At 39.6% G+C, this 17910-nt stretch overlaps 1 protein-coding gene across 3 annotated transcripts in view; it reads left to right on the top strand.

Annotated features, from left to right (window-relative positions):
* The window catches only part of DGKI (diacylglycerol kinase iota), a 200996-nt gene that overhangs the window by 100149 nt on the left and 82937 nt on the right, over positions 1-17910 (top strand). For 2 of the 3 annotated variants that reach the window (XM_066549927.1, XM_066549926.1), the window contains 8 exons: positions 3713-3787; positions 5007-5102; positions 6916-6998; positions 8741-8801; positions 11816-11929; positions 12455-12592; positions 13726-13804; positions 17735-17790. In XM_066549927.1, coding sequence (XP_066406024.1) covers positions 3713-3787; positions 5007-5102; positions 6916-6998; positions 8741-8801; positions 11816-11929; positions 12455-12592; positions 13726-13804; positions 17735-17790 — 702 coding nt within the window. Of the gene's footprint in view, positions 1-3315; positions 3412-3712; positions 3788-5006; positions 5103-6915; positions 6999-8740; positions 8802-11815; positions 11930-12454; positions 12593-13725; positions 13805-17734; positions 17791-17910 lie in introns of all 3 variants that reach the window. The other variant, XM_066549925.1, reaches the window with a different exon arrangement.

Genomic DNA, 17910 nt, shown 5'->3' with positions numbered 1-17910 from the left:
CTACTTACATTGGTCACAGACAACTCCTGAACTGAATTCCCCACTCATATAAAATTGATTTTAGTGGTGCCTGCATCCTGTTTGTTTGTGGTTTCCTTGAAGTAAATAAGATGGCATTTTGTATCAAAACCTTGCCCTGTTTTACAATTTTGTATTTTTTGACTTCCACAAAAATGGTTTTCCGTGCTTAATTTGTACAACATGGGTCACCACCTTTCAAATATTAGTCTTGCACAAAGACCACACTTTGTGTCTTGCTACCAACAATGTTGGGCTAGTGAAGCATCATGGTGTAATTGGTTAAAAACAAATTTATGCTGACATCTATGGTCTAAATGGGGAGCTTTTGCTTCTTATAAGCAACTGATTTAAAGATGAAGAATATTCAGAATGGTTCAAACAGTTTTAGAATTGGTGGTAGCCCTGTGTGTAGTGACCGCCTTACATGAATGGAAAACTCCAATACCTCTTCCATGTTATCTGTAATGTAAGCCAATTCTGTAACTTTTCTACTGATTTACAGTATTTCTGTATTGTTAGCAGTGCTTTGATACCAGCTCTCTTTTTCTGGGGCTCAAAACAATTCCATCTCCTAGTTTGTGAAGCAGGTCACCCTTGTTGACTGGTGATATTTTATTATAGGTGATGTTTGGTAGCCAAAGTGGTGTTAGCTCTGGCACTGGACTTTGCTATATGCTTGTGTTGTGGGAGAAAAGTAGATGATAAGGAGGGTCTGACTGGTGGATTTACTGATTTAGTCTGTCTTCTGCTTGCGAAGACAAAGGCAGTAACTGTAAAATTTCAAGGTTTTTCTGTTCAAGGTGAGTAAATTGGTGGTTTCTTCTCCTCCTTTGAGGACTAGTGAACTAGTTCTAGTGAACACTTACATTTCTGTGTTTATTTCTATATTTCCTCAATTGCTGAGTGCAGCTGACTTGTCTGACAGTTGTTTGTGAACAACCAGAAGATGGTCAAGATTGACCTTCCCAGAGACTATTCATTATTAAAGTAATTTGAAAATCAGTGCGCTAAAAGCCTTTGAAAACTGAGGATGAAATGTTGTAAGGGAAAATGTTGAAAAGTTTCATTGGGTTTATCTGAGGTAGGCCATGGCCTTCACACCATCCAAAACCGTACAAGGACTCCCAATTACTCTGTTCATCTACCTAAGCTTTCTGAGAGCTATACTGACCATTCAATAATATGAAAAATCTCTTTTTGAAGATGGACAAACTGACATCCACAAAGGAGAGGTTTCCTCTCTAGAGGGAAGTTAGGATTTACTTATTGTGCCCATTTAAAGGTATGCTTTGCTATCAGGTACCTTGCTAAATAACATTGTTTGTTTACAAAACACTCATTACCTTGTTCTGTGAACAAGATCTTATGTATCCATTTCTTCACTTCAGTGTGCAAAGACTGCTGATTCTCTTTGGCTGTTACTCTGCTGCATGTTTGCAAAAAACTCCTGTGTATGTCTAAGCAGCTTTTTGCAGTTCATCTGCTATGGACACGAGGTTGCAATTACTGCAGCAAAGCTTTAGGTTCTGTTGACGCTATAGGTGTAGGCATGTTTGAAAAGATTAAAAAAAAAATACGTGAAATAACATTGTAGAGATGCAGTATTTAGTGCCTTTTTAGTATGGAAATTAAAATGGTTATAACCATGAATGGAGGCTTAGCCTTAAACTGTTTCTTTAATATAGTTGAATGCCTTTTCCCACTCCACTGTGGGAATATAATCCCCATAATAGTGGGGTTTAATGACAACTACATTTAATCATTGTTTAAATAATTCTTTTATAATTATTCAGGGTTTTACTGAGCCATCTTGACCCTTGACATGCGTGTGAGCTTTCAGAACATTGGTAACAAGAGTGTGGATAGACTAGATCTCCTCTCTGACCTGTGTTTTGCCCAAAATGAGGGAGAATCCTTCAGAGAATGCCTGAGGAACTGGGCTAAGGCCCCCATGGGAGGCAGCTGTGAATGTAATGTCCCCATAACTTTCTGTTGACATCGAGACTTTTGCCTGCAGGCAGTGTGACTACTGAGGTAGGGCAGCACAAGACCATGCAGATAGGATTGCTGATGCACTTGGTATTCGGTGCAGTCTTTATGGTTTGTCATGCTTTCAAGATCACTTTGTATCAGCATGGGGAAGACTATGAACTTATGAACACTTCTTTAGGTGGTTTCTCAAAATATGGTCTAAAAGGGCAAATTCCTGTAATTTCTCTACAGAGCTCTCTTGTCTTCAGTATTTTCAGTAAGCAATAAGGTATGACTATTTCCTTCTTCAGAAATGCTGAGAACTTTGGACCTTGTGCTCTGTGGCAGGCTTCTCTTGGTCCATGTGATACAAGGCAATGCCTTTAGGTATTTCAGTTAGATAGCTGTTAGTTTTTCTTCTCAGGGATGTGGAAACATTAACTTGTGCATCTGGTGTGTCATACCCAAGTCTTGAAGTTTTGGAAGTGGTTGATGAATATTAAGCAAAACTTAGTAGCTATTCTTGTTGATGTTGGATAGCAAGCAGGATTAAGAATAAACATCACTTTTTACAGATTTGATGATCTCTGCTTTTTTAGTGGTACACATCTGATCAAGGTCAGGACAGAAAAGAACTTTCACATGAGCTGAGTGAATCTTGATTTCCTTCTTATAACCGGAAAAAAAAAAAATCAATGAACTTCTAATTCCTCATGCTACTTTGTTTCCTGGTGATGGTTAGAAGTTGAAATACTGCAAAAATATTTGGAGTATTTCCCATAAGACAAAATTTCAATTTTGGAAATGGTTAGAATTTCCTGCAGATATAACTTCAATTAGTGAATGAAAATAAATAAAAAAGCATTATAAAACTCCCCTTTTTACTGTTCTTATCACACCAGAACACCTTTTTGCTCTGTGTCACTGAGCAGACTGTCATCTGCCTGGAGAATAGCCTTAACATAAGCTCTATTTTAATAGGTTCTGCAGAAATACAAGCACTTGTACATTTTTTTCCTATGTAGTTAAGTGGTATTAATTTTTAAAAACACAACAAAAAAATCAGCTGACAAACACCTTCTCTACTTAAATCCTTAAAAATCAGCAATTAAGTTTGTTCCTTAGCAGATGATCGCACAAGTTTCTTGATAGGCTGGAACTGACTCTACAGTGCCAGCATCATATGCCGTGGCCTTCGTTATGTTGAGTCATAATGGTTGCCAGAGCTAAAACTTGTTGTTTTCTTTCCTAAAAAAAAAAAGCAAACAAAAAAACATGAAAAATACCTTATTTATCATGTTTTTTTATTACATCTTTATGCAGGTGGTCTCCATACCAGGAGACGAGCCTGATTGGGCAGGAGACTGGAGCCCCGAAGGGGAAACGGGCGTCTCCTACCCCTTTTGGGAGGGTTGGCAGGTACAACATGTGGTGTTATGTGAGTCTATGGGAGCATCTGATCTTTTTTCCCCCCTCACAGCGTGGGAAAGTTTCCAGTTCCAAAGCACCAGTCTGGTCTCCGTGTGTGGCTTTCTCCATAAACGGTGGTGTGGAAGTGTAAAGCATGCAGCGCATGTAATTTAAATCTCGAGCATGTGCCAGATACTCTTATCATTCTCCAAGTGGACATGCATGGAAGAGCTTCGTAAAGGGGCTCTGTCTGGGCCTGTCTTCTAAATTTTGTTTTGCTTTTCATGTATTCTTTTTTCTTTTGATGTAGAACTCCTTAAAGACTTCAACAAGGCGAAAGAAGAGAACGTCCTTTAAAAGAAAAGCCAGCAAAAGAGGAAATGATGTAGGTATTCAAGTGTTTTGGAAATCATGCTCCTTTTGTTTAAATGCCTAAACACGGACTTAAAAGATTTTGGGCTTTTTGTTTCCCTTTTTTTTCCCAGAGGTGTTTAATATATTTTCCCCCTGGAAAATTCCATGATATTGAATTTGTTGTTAGAAGAGATAAAATTTGTATGAAAAGTTTTATTTTCTGAGTTGATTTTTTTTTAAGAAACAATGTACCATACTGTGTCAGAAGGACCAGCACCCTAAAGAAAGTGTGCTCCCTTGGGATGTAAGAGACTTAGCTCACACCCTTTTTTTCCGCTAAGCAGAACAGGGGTGTGAAACTGGGGTTGTGAAACCCATGGTGAATGCACTGATGCAAGGCTGTGTCCTGGATGTGATTTGTTTTAGGATATCTTCTTCAGGGGATCTCGTATTAAAGTTGGACCACAGAGAGAGAAAGCAGTTTATAGATCTATTGGTTTATTTACCACCTGTCTCTAGAAGACCTTGCTTCCATATCCTCCCTAGTGGATTAATTATATAGACAAGCAGCCTCATGGGAGAGGTGGAGGGAGACTCACCCCTGCATAGCCAGGGCTCTGTGGCTCAAGTCCTTTCTTGCATGGTGGGAGAACTGCAGACCAGAAACTGCAATCTGTGTCTATAAAACCCAGGACAGTGCCCTCATTGCTGGGCTCTGGGGTGTCCTGGAGGGGCTAGGGAGTAGGGAGGCAAATAGTTTTCTCATTGATGTATCATGTCGGATCTGTGGCATTTGTTCAAAGTAGGAAAGCACCAAGGCCAAGAATTTGAGAGCAGATTATCTGCAAATAAGTACTTATGCAGCTTGTATGTTTGATGGAATTCATGGAATAAGTAACTTCTCATTCTATTTTCCTTTGGAAAAACTGTTTGTATTAGAAATAACTAATAATAATAAAAACTGTCTCTGACACATACCTAGTGTTGTGTAATTAATTGTGGGGAAAAGGGTCAGAAATAATCTCTCAAGAAGTTTGAAATAGTTGTAAGCTACCCTGAAATTATATTTTCCCCCTCTTATTTTATTCTGTTGTCTCAGCTGGATAAATTGCTCTTACCCGATTGACATGGCTGTACTATTTCCAGTACCTGAGGTAGTTTTGTCAGAGCTAGGTTGGGTCTTCTGTGTGTGCTATGCCAAAGAATCTTGCATCCCTTGTACTGAATCTGTTTCTTGCTTCTTGCTTCAGGATAACAAAGGCCGGCCTTTTGTGATAAAACCTATCTCCTCTCCACTGATGAAGCCACTGCTGGTTTTTGTCAATCCAAAAAGTGGAGGGAATCAGGTAAGAGGATCAGCTGGGTCTGGATTTTAACAGCAGGGTTCCTGCAAATGCCTCTATTTCTTGGCCAGTCAGATAGAAAGGACTCGACTCTATGCCTGAAGAAGACTGAAGACCTTCCTCAGAAGAGGTCCTTGCTGTGGAATGGCCTTTCTACTTCAGTAGCGTTGGATGACTGGAATGGATATTTGAGTGGTTGTCCTCCTATCTTTGGATTCTTGAAAGGAATCTAAAATGACAGTTTGGAATTTTTCAGAAGATTTCATCTTTTCACAGGGAATTTAGGTTTCCAGTGAAGCTTTTAGACTTTATCCAAAAAGTGGTTTAGCTTTGCTAGGAAAGGCTTGTTGCAACTACTGAATGTGAAATGACGTATTCCTACGATATCTAAGAAAAATCATTAATGGTACCACAGAGACCAATTTGCAGTGACTAAAATACAGCAGACTTCTTCCTTATGATTCTTGGAATGAGTACTTACCCAAGTGAATATTTCCCTCGTTCTGTCACTTTTTGAATATCAAAGAATTGGAGTGCCTTTCAATAAACAAGGCCTTTTAATAGCAAAGATTGGTGTAAGATAGAACAGAGGCCTATAGAGCATGGAGGGTAGTATAGGCACTACTCATTTTCTCCTCTGTTAGAGAGGGTATCAAATGAAACTGTTTAGACTGATTCAAAACAAAAGGAAAAAGCTGGTTCTCCTCATAGTCTATAATTCAGTGAAAAATTTCGCACAATCTATAGTTCAGTGGAAAACTCCTTACATTGGGACGTGTTGTGGATGCTAAACATTTACACAGGAGGAGATATTTGGAAGTGAAAAACTGTGAAGTCCTGTACCTCCCTCTGGTTCAAGAGTTCTATGAACTACACACAGCTGAGACTGGAAGAATACCTATGGCAAACATCACATTTATTTTCTCTCTTATACCTTTTCCTAGGTACTATGACTGCTATTCTTGGTTCTTCCCTTCAGGGAAGGTGTCAGGCAGAAGAGCCATTCCCAGGAAGGGAGAGCCATGGAAAATTCCTGATGTGTACCCTCAGACCATGTCTGAAAGGCATTCTTGAATTAGAGCACAAGTTCAGCCCATAGAGTTCTTAGCTTCCTGCTACTAGTAAGAAATCCTGTCACTTTGTGTCTGGGCAGAACATGAAGGAAGGGATTTGAGTGGGAGTATGAACCTCAAACTTTGAGAAAATAGAAATTATACCTTTAGGTGGTGTGCTGGCCATGCTGCATAGAGTGAGGGACCATTAGGGCAGCTGCACCCCACAAAGTCCTTGACTCCTGCTTCATTAGATGGTAGAGGTTACAATGATGATTGATCATTGTGGTGATGGTGGAGGCTAGAGCACTGTCACTGCTTGGACATTGGGCAGCACACTGTTCAATGTGATGGAGACTTTGGCTACAATCTTGTTCAACTTCTTTCTGTCATGGATAGCTGAGGGTGAGGTGGGATAACAGAGGTTTCTTGTTGTTGCAGGTGGTGAGAAGCAGGAGAACAGGTTGCTGTGGGAGGATGAACCTTTGGTCTGACCCCAACTGCCTGTTCTTTTGGACCATTAGTGATCTGTGCTGTTGAAATGGGTCTATATGGCTGCATGTGCACCTCGTCCTGGATTGCTATCCTACAGAGCAGTCATTTGCTATGCCACTTTCCAGTTTGTCTTCTTGTTTTATGTTGGCTTTATTAAGCACAGAAAAAAAGAAAAGCAGTTGAAATACAGCGAATAATGCACAATATTATTTCCAATAATCATTAAACTGCTCATAACTTCCCTTCCTTTGATTTTTCTTTCTTGCCAGGGCACCAAGGTTCTCCAAATGTTTATGTGGTATTTGAATCCACGCCAGGTCTTTGATCTCTCTCAGGAAGGGCCGAGAGATGCGTAAGTACTGGAGCCTTCATTGCTGTGCACCCTATTTCTGATCTGGTCAGGAAAACAGGAAAAGATCCAGCTTGGCTGGATTAGTGACTGTGTGAGGTTTACATATCCAGGTTTTGGTAGCAAGGGGAATATTCTATTTGTGGGATGCCCTGATGAAGGAAGGAATGATGAATCTGACTCCATGTTCTCAGAAGGATAATAAATTAATTTTATGATACTATATTATATTAAAGAATACTATACTAAACTATACTAAAGAATACAGAAAGGATACTTACAGAAGGCTAAAAAGATACTAATGAAAACTCGTGACTCTCTCCAGAGTCCCAACACAGCTTGGCACTGATTGGCCAATGAGTGAAAACAACCCTCAGCAGAAACCAATGAAACAATCTGCAAACACATTCCACATGTGAGCACAGCACAGGAGAAGCAAATGAGAAAATAATTTGTTTTCCTTTTTCTCTGAGGCTTCTCAGCTTCCCAGGAGAAAAATCCTGGGCAAAGGGATTTTTCCAGAAAATGTGAATGCCACAGGGGAAGGGCTGCAGTGGGGGCTTTTGTGAGAAGAGGACCTGCTTCCATGTCCAGACAGAGGCAGGTCCAGATGGCTCCAAGGCTCGCTGAGGATCCCAATGCCTGACCATTCCCTAAATGAATGAGCATTCCAGTGGGGTGAGGCTGCCTCCAGACCATCACAGCACTGTGCAACTGTCCCTGCTCACTGAGTAACTAATTCAGCTTAGCCACACAATAATTGAAGTGCAAATCTCTTCCAAGGGAGAGAGTAACTCTCTTTAAAGGGCTGATTTTTGCTGCCAAGGGCTGAGAAACCATCCTTCTGTAGTACTTGACATGGGGAATACTGGCTTTTCTTAACCATCTGTTCAGAACTACTTTCACATTTTGTAAATATGTTTCATATGTTTTGTAAATCTTATTACTATAAATATTTTACAGTAATAATGGAAATACTTGCCTGTAGAAGAGCAGTCCAAGTGTTTCCTATTCAAGGCACCCAAGCTTTTTATTCTCCTGCAGAAGCACCTGCACTGCTGTTCTCTCATGATGTTTAGAAGTTTTAAGTTAGACATAGATTTTTCAGAGCTGTATAATGGGGAAAAGGAGGGTTAGTTCCTCTGGGCACTCAGCTCTCTACATGTGAATTTCCCCACCTTCATTAGAAAATATTTCATTATGGCTTTCTGAAGGGTGCAACTGAAGGAGCGGGACTTCAACGGGTGCTTTTTTTGGCCTCTCCTGTTGATATTTAGATCACATATCCAGAGAAAGAACTCTATTACGTATTCTTGCCTTCTGTGGTGTTAAAATACAGTCACTAGTTGAAGAAGCTGTCACATTATACAAGACTCAGAAACAGTAACTCAACAAGTCATGATGAAGAACATTAAATATTGTTTTAAAACCTCAGTGTTTAAATTTGTTTACTTTAGGGTAAGAGAAAAATCAAAGACTTTGACCTCCCCAGAGGGAATATGAAAATCTGAGAAGATGCTAAACTGATCAAACACTTGTCAGGAGGTGCTGCCTGACATGGAGGAAGGCTTCATTTCACATCCTAGTGGTTTTGCATTTCCACCTCTACTCATATTCTTAGTAATGAATATTTGAAAATGCAGTAAGTGGTGGTTACACTGTCACTCAGCAAAATGCATTAAAAATGTCTGCATTGCTGTTCTCACATTTTTATCCTTTTCCCCCCCGTTTTCCTCCCTGGGCAGGCTGGAGCTGTACAGAAAAGTGCCGAACCTGCGGATCCTGGCGTGCGGCGGGGATGGGACGGTAGGTGGCAGGGACCTGGCAGTGCCATGCTCTTTGGCCAAGCGATTAAACTCCTCACAGTGGTGGGTTTCCCACCTCACCCTGCCTGCAGAGGCATGGAGAGACAACATATCTTACACTTGTGAAATCGATATGTTTTTCAATTTTCTGTGTGGTCTGGCCTGTGAAGATATGAGGCTAGGTTCTCATGTCCAAAGCTCTCTTTCCTTTATGCATAAAGATTTTGTACAGCTTAAAAGGAATAAAAAATAACTCTGCTGGTCTCCTCTCATTATATACATTAGATCTGAGGGTTAACTTAGTGTCTGCGAGTCATTATATCTTAATTTCTGCTCCTTCCTGCTAGACCTTGGCAGATCCAGGTTCAGTACTTTTCTTTACAAGACAATTTCTATGTTCCTGGATAAGTGAATGGGGTCAGGTCTTGAAAGGATTTGTGCACCTTCATTTGGAGAAAAACTCTGCAGCTCATGGTCTGAAGGTCATGAGTGGTAATGGAGTTATTACAACTGCATTCTCTTTCCAGTACTTCAAAATATTTTAAATCTCAGTCTGTGACACTGAATGCTAATACAGTTGAAAAACTGACCTTTAATCTCTAGGGGTTCAGTTCCTCAACATGCATTTGATGGCAATTTTAGCAGTAAGTATGATAAGAAAAATTCATTACTACTCACAGGATGCAGTGATTGGACAGAACATATCTATGTAGATGTTTAGGGCATGGAGAGGTGGTTGGTTTATTTTGTACAGAGCTGAATCCTCTCTTAATTCACCTTGGCTTGAACCTCTGGGGGGATTTTTCCAGCTTTTTTGTGTTCTTTTAAAACCCCAGGGGGAGGGATATTAATATCAGTGTGTGCCTTGCAAGAATGAAGAAAAAAATCCGTGATAAGACCACTGCCTTGCTGGTACATGGGAAAGCAAGACATGACTGTTACTGAATGATGAACTTTTCCTTTAAACATGAAAGGCAGTCCTTTAGCCGGAGGCATCTGCTGAGAAAAACTATTTCCATCTGTTTTCTTTCCTATCTGAGGAAGGGGGAAAAAAGATTATCGTTAAGATATTAAAAGAGAAAAGAATACAGCTACATTAAATCAGACCATCCTGTTTCCCTTTGCTGAACTGTGCGAGAGGTGGCAGCACCTTCTCATTAGTATGAGCAGTGCTCCACTGTTACCTCTGCTGCTGCTCAGTTTGAAACAAATTAATATCTAATTATTCCCAAAGCCATTACATCTAGAAATGAAAAATCTGGCTCAAATGGACTTAATGAATATGCAATGAGACCAGATGTTACCTCTCATTATTGAGGTGAATCAGAACTTTATAGTAACTTTTCCATTGTCACTTCAGGGCAGAAGTGGAAAGCTTTGCTTTCAAAGCAGTCAGGAGCTTTCTGTTTACAGGGAAATGATAGCATGTGTCATCCTGGATTGTAAAACTAATGTACAAGGTTTAGAAGTGACCTCAAGTTAAATAGCAACATTGTGCTTACAAATGGAAATTTGTTCACCAGTTAAAAGCATTTACAAAAGTGGTGGGTATTTGGATGTTACCTGTAGCAGCGGGAGGCTGAAGCACAGATGTGTGGATTAAGTCCGTGGCAATGACCATGACCAACTTCTTTAAGAAGTCCTGGCCTACTGATGTTATCTTGACTTTTTATTCTGTCTCCTGTTATCAGTGCAGAAGTATAGATATTTTGAAAGAGAGAGGATTACTAACCTCTGAAAACCTCTTTAAAGACCTCAGTATTTTTGGTGACATCCAAGGTCATGAGAGCTGTAAGTACTTGAGATGGCTGTTGTCAGACAATGAACTCAAGTAGGGGATCACATCCCAGATGAATGCTTTAAAAATTGGACAATTGGTTTAATAAATAGCTGTCTGATAAATGCCATTTGTGCAAAATTAAATTTTTCTTGAAGAGACTTGGAGAAAGAAACACCCTAGAATACTAAATAGCATGGTGGTTACTGTATTTATCAGGCTACCTCCTCTGCAGTCTTTCAAACTCCAGCTATTTTTCCTGATGGCCATGTTATGCTGGGTGCCTTTTTTTGTGAAGCTATCCTGGTTTGGATTGAGAATATCTTTGAAATTACAGTAACATTAGTTGGGGCAAGAAAATTCAATCCAGCTGTAGTCAGGTTTTAGGTTTTCTGTCCTATTTAAAAGTTCACATTTGCAGTAGAAGCTGCATCTTAAAAACCAGCAACAGGAAAAAAAATCTTCTGATAATTTTTATTATTTCTTTATCTAAAAATGCAGCACAGGTTCTTCACTTTTTTTTCAAAGTGACAAGTAGTTTAAAGAAGAGTCCTTTGTTTTTGCAGCAAGAATTTCAGTCACCCAAAGCTTGATAATATCTTTAGCAACAATTCTTTCTCCCTTCTGAAAATTACCATTTAACGAAAACAAAATAATTTACAGCAATTTGTCCCTTCTGGCAAGATTTCTATTTGAAAGCTTTATGTAGTCTAGAAGAAAGATAGAAGAAATAGCTCTCTGAAATAACTAATAGCTTAGGACACAAAAAAGACAGATTTCACTGTTCCAATTCAAAGGCTCCAACCCTGAGCTGTAGTCTGCCTTTTAGTTTAGTCTTTTATTCTTTTATTAGATAGGTGTGTGTGTATATCTGTATCTTGTGTGTATATATATATATAGATATAATGTCTTGTACTGATTGAAATAATTCAGCACTAAGGTCTCTTCTATGGGAGAGGGAGACTTGTGAGCAAGTTTATGCTTGGCAGGACAAGTTCTGAGACACCATGCTGTTTTAATGTGTCACTCATTTTCTTTCATAGCTGTTTGTCAAAGGTTGAGTTTCTTTTGACACAATGGTAATAACAAAAAATAATTACCCTGAATTGTCCATATTATTTTTCATTCATTTTTAGATTTCCTCTATTTGATCTTCTCTGTAAAAAAGAATATATGATCAAAATATGTCTTTTTGCCTATAATATTCCTAAAGGTTCTCCTAATTTTCCTTTTTATAGGTGGGCTGGATCCTGTCCATCCTCGATGAGCTGCAACTCAGCCCCCCACCTCCTGTGGCTGTCCTTCCGCTTGGCACTGGGAACGACCTTGCCCGTACCCTCAACTGGGGTGGGGTAAGGACTGGCTGGGGTGCCTTTATGTGGGGTTCTCAGCTTGCTGCTCAGATTTAGTTCTGTGGAGTGGAATTTCCTTTTGGCTAAAACAGCAGGCAGGGCTGCATCCAAGGTCTGTTTCGCTCTGGCAGAGTGGTTTGCTTCAATTTGCAGGTTGGGATTTTGAATTACCAATGCTGTTGTTGCAATAAAAGTGTATGTAGATGTAGCTGGTATTTCAGGCCAAGTAACAAGAACAGTCAACAGGCTTCTAATTTAAGCATAATTTAAACTTTCTCTTTGTTTATCATTTACTACAGCACTGGGCTTATTCCAGGAAAGGCAGATATTCTTTGAATTCCTCTCCTTATGGCCTTACTTTGCCTGCCCTAGACTTGTGCATCTCAATAATCACTTATTAAAATGCTTGATCAAAAATGTATTGAGGGTTTCAGGCACGTGTGAAAGGAGGGAAGTCTGTAGGTAATTGGTAACTTGATTTGTTTTCATCATCTGTGGCTGATACTCTGGTCTCTCTGCTGTCAGGGTTACACAGATGAGCCAGTGTCTAAGATCCTGTGCCATGTAGAAGATGGAACAATTGTCCAGCTGGACCGTTGGAATCTCCAGGTTGAGCGCAACCCTGATTTGCCCCAGGATGAGCTGGAGGATGGGGCACGTAAGGTCAGAGCCTGCTTTTTCCCATGGGAGACACAGAATGCTTATGAACCTCTTTGGGTTACACTTTAAGCAGCATGGGTGGGGAGTTCTGCAACTTTTAAATTTTCTATTTGCATCTCTCCCTTTGATTCTTTTCATGCGCCAGTGATTCTAGAGTTGCGTGAAAGGCATTTATTTGTTGTTTGAAATACCCTGGCATTGAATATTTATGTCAAAGATTAAATCCCGGAGAAAAATCCCTAGCATTTTATCAGAAAGGTCATTGCTGTTCCTCTCTAGTTGCAGGAAAACTGCCATCCATTCCCCAATTGACAAAACTAAGAAGGGGAATGTAAAATTTAATTCCTTAGGATTTTGCTAGTGGATACCAGCTGTTTCCTACTTTACAGCAAGGTGTAGTGTATTTTCTATTTAGCTTCTTTCTATGTGGGTCTCCATGTAATCTCCACTAATATCTTGGTAGTTGATGAATGGGAAAATTTTTGCAAGGAAATCTCATAGTAATTTATCATTTGGACTGGAGATGTTGAAAACACCACAAAGCTAAAAAAACCTCCTGATTCTGTGAACTATTTTCTTCTTCTCAGTTAAAATTTCCAGCTTATCTATTGGATGCTACAGTTGCCTCTCTCCAGCCCTGCTGGGTGTGTAAAACAATGAAAAAGCCAAATGTGTGCCTGCCTGCCTCATGCATCCTCAAAAGGATTAGGGCTTCTTCTCTGGGACTTGGCTTGCTCCTGGTTATATACGGAGCGAGAAGAACACAGCTGGAGCTTCATTTGCCATGCTGAGCTTGAAGAGCCAGCAAAACCTTTGTGTTGGTGATATGTTAAGTGGTGCAGCCCTATGGGAAATCTAAATGACAACATAAGGAACCCTCTGATGTGTTAACAAAAACACACACATGATCATAAAGCACTGTAGGTCTATTTGTGTTCTTCCAGCACTTGTATCTGATTATTTTCCACAAGCCATTCCCAACCTTCAGAGCAACCTTCTGCTGACATTTCCCTGATATGTTCCACTATGTTCTTAGTAGATTTCCATGATGAGCCAAGTTTAAATAGTTAAACCCTGGTGTGTTGAGAAATGTTCCATTCACGTTGTTTTAATGTCTCTTTATTATCTAATTACAGCTTCCCCTCAATGTCTTCAATAATTACTTCAGTCTTGGATTTGATGCACATGTTACGCTGGAGTTCCATGAATCCAGAGGTAATAGGAATTTTTTATTTCCTTGGCCTTGTGGATGGGCAGTTATTTTATTAATTAGAAATAGAAATATCCTGTTTTTATAATTCAGAAGTAAAGCTGGAACATAAAACATGAAGATACATACAAGAAGAAAAAGTGATTGTGTTATGAGTTTCCAAGGGACTTCGTGATTAAGAAAAGAAAAAAGTACAAAGAAGACTAATGTACTGGAGGAAAAAGGCTGAAAGGGAAGATTTACAAAGTGTTAGATCTTGTAAAGGAGATAATATATGTCAGGTGTGAGTGTGGAAGTGGAGGGAAGAGAAGAGCCACAAGACTGGAAGTGACAGGAATATAATTTTTTTCTCAAACTGAACAGCTGTTACCTGTGGATCAGTATACCACAATGTCCCTGGACTTGGTACAGACCCAGAGTTCTCTGTGCAAGTTAAAGGGTTCAATGTCCACAGAAGTGTCAAGAATTTGAGCAGCTGTAGCATCTTGTCTGTCCCCTTGCCAGCAGCAGCTCTGTCACACTGTACAGACTGACATGTGGCTTAAGGACTGATATGAACAGCTTTGCACTGATATGAACAGCTCTATTTATATGGTTTAGGCAGGTGTGCTTGTAGAAACAAACCTTGCTCAGGTGTCTGCCTTCAGCTTTTGGTTATTCCAGCTTCATATGAAGGCATTTTTTCTGAAACACAGCCTTCCTCTTAGTCACTGTCATACTATCAGAGTGTCATTTCAAGATGAAAAGATAGCACTCTAGTGCCAGGCTAAATAAAGAGCAGGATCCATGATGGAATGAGCTAATGCATATTTTATGATGTTTAAGACTGCTTCAAGCTTTAGGAATAATAATGAGGGGCCACAAAAGGGCACAGGAATGAAATTATGACAGCTGTATGCATTTTTTTTTATGAGTGCATGTCACTCTGCATTGCTAATGTGACTGTGAATATACTGTATAGATTAAATGCATGGCTACTTTCTCATTTAATGGAGGCATTATTTAATAATGAAGTTATGGAGCCCTATAAAGGATGAATGTTATTCCAGACATGCCAGGGTTTTAAAAATTTACACGGGTGAAAAAGCACTTGGCAGAGCAAGCTGAGTGTCTGAGTTTGTATGGCCAGGAGACCTTCAGTAGCACAAGTCCTCACTGCTGGTGTCATTCTTGTCTTCTCAAATGCTAAAACATATGAATTCTATGCATTTTAGAAGAGGAAAGCTTATAGGAAAGCTTTGAAGGTGTTGCTGGTGTGTGGTTGTATTGTTTTTCATGTGGAGTTGGGGTTGTTCTGCCTGGAGAAGAAAAGGTTCCTGGGAGAACTTATTATAGCTTTTCAGTACTTGAAAGGGATTTATGAGAAAAACGGGTCCTGTTTCAATAGGACAAGGGACAATGACTCTAAGCAAAAATAGTGTAAATTTGGACTCAATATAAGGAATAAGTTTTTAACAATGAGGGTGGTAAAACACTGACACAGGTTGCTCAGAGAGGTAGTGGGTGCCCCATGCCTGGAAAAATTCCAAGTTGGATTGAATGAGGCTCTGAGCAGCCAGATCTAGGTGAAGATGTCCCTGCCCATTGCAGGGGGTTGGACTAGATGGACTTTAAGGCTCCTTCCAGTTCAAGGAATCCTGTGGCTTGGTGAATTAAGCAATGGAAAGCAGATTATGATCTTATTTACCACAGGATAATCCAGAGAAATTCTTACCAATATTAGCAAAATGTTAAGTACTTTCACAGCTATAACATTTGTGCTCTTGAGGTAATTGACTGCATGCATTTGCTTATGTGGAACTATTGTAATCACATATAGTATTAAAACAAATGAATATCATGCCTGAAAACCAAAATAAGAGAAATTGATATGAGCTCTCAGCCAACAGGACACCTTAAGCAGTAGATATTGGTCAGCTGTTACATTTAGAGTAAGCAGTGATTGCAGTGTCTCAGAGGAACCTATATATTAATGTGGTCTTTTCCATGGCAACCTCTACATTTTTCTTGTGACTAATCAGTTTGAGACTTGAGGGTTGGATCCAAGTCTGATGGATTTAGCTCTGCTTTTTTGGGAAGTGTTCTGGGTACTGGCTCTTTCCAACTTCCTCCATTGGTATCCTTGTGCTTTGGTAGAGCATGTAAGATGCAATTTACTTTATCCCTGCTGACATGCTGTTTGATCCCTCAGCTGTGCAGAACTGTTCATTTTCAGGAAACTTCCCCACTACACACAGGCAGAGTCTAACACATTCCATTTTTCTATTTCTTTGATAGTTTAGGAGCAGTGAGGATGGAGTGAGCCTTGGATATGCACTCAATAATTCACTTCTTCTAATCAACCTAAGGCTCTATTTTCCATCACAGAGTCTTTCCTCCCTACCCGTGCTCATCTGTGTTGGCAGAAGTAGGACCAGTAGGTTGAGGGAATGCTGAGTCTCTGATGTGAGAAAGGCTCCTTTACCTGTTCTAAAATGGGGCTTTGGTTAGGGGGAGTATTTGTCATAAGATCCATGTAAGGTCCAGTGCTGTGGTGTCTGCTGTCTGGATCCATTGGGGTACTCACATGAGAGAATGTGCAGCACAGACACTAAACCTTCGGAAGCCTTCTGCTGCTTAGCATGGGGTGTTGAGACTCTGCAAAGAGCTGTGAGCTCAATAAGTGAGATGAGATTGACTTACGCAATTAAATTCATTGTTTGAAGTAGAAGTGGTCCTGACTGAGTTTGAGTCACCTGTGACACAGCAACAGATGTAGTAACTGAGACAACAAGCAAATCAGAAACCTCAAGCAGCTCATTCTTACAAAATGGAGCTGTATTTTGTGAGATGTAGTGGCTTTCAAGAGAACTGGAAGTATTGTTTTAAGTGGTCATTTGAGAGGTAATTTGGATGTGTCCACACTAATGTGATGCTTTAGCCAGAAGGACTGTCTTGGTAGTTTGATGTTTTCACTAGAGAATCAAGGAGCCAGGGTGAGTAGCTAGCACTAACACTGAATACAGGGTCAGAAGGGCTATTTCTGGAATCTCTAGATGCCACAAACAAGGAAAGCAGTTTCCAAGGAGGCTCAAGAATGAACTATATTCTGGGAAATGTGCCTCATATTGGGAGATTAAGGGAACTCCATTTAGTTTATTGGAAAGAAGGTTAAGAGGCTATTTAATCACTGCCTATAAGTATTTTCTTGATGAGAAGATATCTGATAGTTGAAGGCTCTGTAATCTGACAGGAAAGTATAACAAGATTTAGCATTTGGCAGTTGAAGACGGAAAATTTCAAGATTGGAAACCACTACATTTACATTAACAGTGAGAATAATTAACCATTAGAGGTACATTACTAATAGACTTAAAATTCTCCATCTCTTGGGGTATAATCAAAATGAAACAGGTTTCTAAATAGGTTTTAGAGTAACCAATTCTCTTTTTCCTTTTTTTATTTTTCTGCAGAAATCTTTGGGTAGAAATGTCTATTCCTTAGTAACTCTTTAACACATCAGAATTTAGGGGCTGTTTCATCTCGTAATTTACTAATGCTTTACTCCTGGTTCAAAGCATGGGTTATTGTTCCAAAAATTTCTAATAATTCTTACAGATTTGTTCTCCACTGTTAGAAACAGAAGTCTAAAAATTCTATTCTATCATAAGATGAATAGTCGGAGAGGTGTTAAATTAACTGATTGAATTCTTGTTACCTCTTTGCTCTATTGCCACACTCTACAAGAAAAGGGAAGGATTCAATATCAGTGTTGGAAATCTGATAGCAGAGAAAGGCACAGATGGGGGACTGACACACAGAAAACATATTTATGGTAATATTTTCTATGAGTGATACTCTGAAAGCACTGTAGTGCTGGCAGGGACTGTGAAGGTATAATGAAGTCTCCTTGTTTTATTGGGGTGTTCATACTTTTATTTTTCATCCTTTCACAGAAGCAAATCCAGAGAAATTTAACAGCCGATTTAGAAATAAGATGTTTTATGCCGGGGTAAGTACAGATTTGTCTTACAGAATGATGTTAACTTAGTTGCTTGAATGTCTTCTTAATTACCTTCCCCCTCACTTTGTCACATCAGGAGCTCTTGCCAGTTTATTCTGCCTGTCACAA

This window comes from Molothrus aeneus, chromosome 5 (assembly GCF_037042795.1).
Source record: "Molothrus aeneus isolate 106 chromosome 5, BPBGC_Maene_1.0, whole genome shotgun sequence".
Classification (NCBI taxonomy): Eukaryota; Metazoa; Chordata; class Aves; order Passeriformes; family Icteridae; genus Molothrus; species Molothrus aeneus.
Note: the sequence above shows the minus strand (reverse complement) of the source record. Positions and strands in the feature narration are given on the sequence as shown.